Here is a 3,471-nt window from a genome sequence, read left to right on the forward strand (position 1 = left end):
TAAAGCGAAGGGTTTGTTGGAAAATACCTCCGGAGTGGTCCCATGGCAGAATCAGGTTGCGACTGACGTCTTTTATACTCGATAAAATTATTATGTAACCGAACTTAATTGTGATTGCATTGATGTTGTTACATTTCTTAAATAGGCGGTGGTGGTGGTGGTGGTGCGAGGAGGTGGTGGTGGTAATCGATTGTTGGTGGTGGTGATAATCGGAGGTGGTGGTGGTGGTAATCGGCGGTGGTGGGTGGTGGTAACCGGCGGTGGTGGGCGGTGGTGGTAATCGGCGGTGGTGGGCGGTGGTGGTGGTTATATATATATATATAGGTGGCTATTAGGTTGGTTTTAAATTTAATTAGGTTAAGGGTAGGTTAGTCATTTCAACGTTTTAGGACAACCCTTATCATTGTAGGGAAGGTGGCCTAATAAAACCATGGTCCCCTCAAAAAAATCATGGTCCCTAAAAAAATCATTCTTATTTAAGCTCAGAAGATGATATTAGATATTAAGGCAAATATTTTGTACTGGTCTCAACCCTCCAAGGCTCTAAACAACACTAGATTTTAAATGTTAATCTTCAAATGAGAAGTATTGGTCCCGAGATGATTGGTTTGCGGTCATCCTGTACTTTTCCTTCACCTCGGTCTATTATGGACTAAGGTTTTGTAAGGTTTTGTATCTTCGTAATTCTTTATTCATTTATATGAATCTATATCATTTTATTGATAAAAAAATCGCTTATAAACCTTTTATAGGAAAAAATGTTTAGAGGCGGGACAGTTATGTAGCAAGTAACTAAAAACTACAGAATTTTCCTTCAAAAATTTCACAAAATTCCAAACAAAGCGCCCCCTAGTCTATCCCATAACTATGACGCGCCCAACCCACCAATACCGCTAAATGGGCCCTGGCCCCTGCTATTTCCGAGAGATTGATCCCACCCATGTGAAAGAGAACAGTCCTAGGGTAGTTTTTTACATGGTCCATACAGAACCAACAAACTAGAAGGATAATTATGTAGCAAGTTAAATTTTCCAATCTTAACTTTTTTTTGAGGATGATTTTTTTTTTTGAAATTCCAAGTTAAATTGTTATAAAATTCCAACATAACAAACAAAACTGACAAAGACTTACATGCTTAGTGCACACAACTCATGTAATGTAGAAACATTGATCCATCTCTTAGAAGCGACGTACTCATCCAAGTGGACGGTACTAAAGCCTCCGTTAAACAGGAACTATTTTTTGCGTTTCTAAAGCCTCCGTTAGACTGTCATTTTTGCTGGCAGGAGTCGCCTGATATATTGTAAAGAATAAGGAAGTTTGAACTACTCACATTCCAAAAATAACATCCTTCAGAACCATCAAGGAGGTATACTTGTTGAGTACTTCCTACCCAGTTCCCATTAGCATTCACGGCAAGCTGTCCTTGTTGTGAATTGTTTAGAACCATGGATGAAACCCGAGGAGACAAACTTGAACCCACTGAACGCTTCTCATTAAAACCCAAGGAGATGTACAGTAATGTGTAGTTGTCGTAGCCATCATGAAGGTAAAATGGAAAGTTTTGATATCTTTCAATCGTGTTTATATAAGAAGACGATGAAGGTGGAACTACTATAGTGTCGACACGGCTACTTGCATCGATTGTCTGATTCACTACTTGTGAACTTCCCCTTAATGTCATTATGTTGGTGAAGCTGAATTCCTGAAATGAATTAGTTGTGATATTCCCATGAGAGGATTTAACCCAACCTGACGATGAAATCAACCTTCTCGCACTAGTAATATAAGAATCCTTTTTCTCTGAAACCAAAGAGATTTTAGTAGGTGAATTTTCATTTCTAATCAACTCTCCCGATGTTGTGCCGACACTTGCATTATCCAACCAAATATGTAAATTCGCATCGATGTACCAGTCATTCAAAGCATTTGTAACACCAAACCCAAACTCATGCTGTTTCCCATCCAAAATCTTCCCTAAAAAAGGCGTAATTTCGATATCATAAGAAGGGAGATCGAATGACCCAACGGCAGTAATGGGTATCCAGAGGAGGGGACTAAACCCACCAGTGAACACCACAGTAAAAGGCCAAACAGCACCAACTTCATCACCATCTAGTCTAACAAAAACTTCTCTAAAAGGTCCATTCCCAGGTGTATCAGTAAAATTATGTTCCTTTATATACTCATTTGGAGGATTCTGATACCAAAACTCATCACTAGAATGAAATGACACATACACTTCAAGCACCGCTCTATAAGAATTCTGTGGTATTGTGAATTTTTTTGACTGAATATCCGTGGAACTCCCAACCACAAACCATAACCCATCATTCAAAGGAAGGTTTCTTGAAATGGGTATGATCAAATCAGCTGGATTGTCAACAGTTGGTGGTGATTCTTGATCAAGATGGTAGAAATGAAATGTTAAATTGACATGGTAAACACCAGTATAATTAGAATTAACAAGATTACCAAGATAAACAGCTAAAGTTTGCGGCTTCATAAGAAGTGAAGTATACCTTGTAATATCTTTCTGAACAGTCCAAATAATACCTGATGCTGTTGGTTCAGCAGTACAACTTCTAAATATTTCAACACCACTTAACCAAACACCGAAGATTCTATCAAATTGTATTCCTTTAACAGTTGATTTCCATTCAAGTACAATTTTAGAGAAACCCTTTGATAGGCAATTTGATGGTGGTGTGTAATTGACAGAGACTGGTGGTTTCGTAAAAGTAAAACCAAAGTCATGTTTAAGAACCTGTAGAGAAGCGCACGGAATTGCCTTAGCGGGTAGTTTTATGGGTTTTGTTACTTGGAAAGTAGTTGTAATTGCGGGACTAGTATTATTTTCCAATTGTGATGAACTGAATAAGGGATTTGTTCTGTGGAGATTTGCATGGGAAGAAGAGAGAGAACTGGTGAGTAAACAGAGGACGAAAAAAGCAGCAGCAGCAGAAGAATCCATGCCTGCAAGATATAATTTGGAAAGAGTTTCTGTTTATTTTCTTCCCCATATATAGTCATTGTTGATTCCAAATACTAAGAGAATCTCTAGTGGAATTAGAAACTTAAGTATCTTAGTTATTAGTAATCCAGATTAATAAGTTTGTTACACTCATGATGAACTGCTCGTATTTAGTGCTTGTGGAACAGGGGATGTGGTTGAACTGTCCCATAAAAAAGGAGGTTCGATGCTGTTGTCTATTTAAGTAGTATTTTAAGACTTGTCCGGCAAGGAGGTACGATGTAAATGTGGGAGGGCCATCGGAAATCAAGATTTCGAATATCAATAAAAGGTCAAGTTTTGGTAATTTTCATAAGTTCCTCAGTCACAAATGAATATGGGTGAAATTCGCCAATACTACTAGACTGAGATATTCTTTTTGCTTTCATATAATCGCCAATAGTATCTATGATTTTTTCTTTGCTTCACAATTTAGCTTATTTTCAAGACGGTAAGAT

General features: G+C 37.9%; 1 protein-coding gene across 1 annotated transcript; it reads right to left on the reverse strand.

The window, feature by feature from the left end:
* Nucleotides 1–1,027: 1,027 nt before the first annotated feature.
* Nucleotides 1,028–3,110, reverse strand: LOC113307687 (peptide-N4-(N-acetyl-beta-glucosaminyl)asparagine amidase A-like). Its single transcript, XM_026556137.1, has one exon. It carries the CDS (start codon nt 2,972–2,974, stop codon nt 1,271–1,273), a length of 1,704 nt encoding a protein of 567 aa, XP_026411922.1. The 5' UTR covers nt 2,975–3,110; the 3' UTR covers nt 1,028–1,270.
* Between the last annotated feature and the right edge of the window lie 361 nt (nt 3,111–3,471).

Source organism: Papaver somniferum, chromosome 9 (genome assembly GCF_003573695.1).
Source record: "Papaver somniferum cultivar HN1 chromosome 9, ASM357369v1, whole genome shotgun sequence".
Taxonomy (NCBI): domain Eukaryota; kingdom Viridiplantae; phylum Streptophyta; class Magnoliopsida; order Ranunculales; family Papaveraceae; genus Papaver; species Papaver somniferum.

Bases quoted from the DNA above. Each gene is read 5' to 3' on its own strand.
- LOC113307687 (XM_026556137.1), bottom strand. From the start codon at position 2,974: ATGGATTCTTCTGCTGCTGCTGCTTTTTTCGTCCTCTGTTTACTCACC.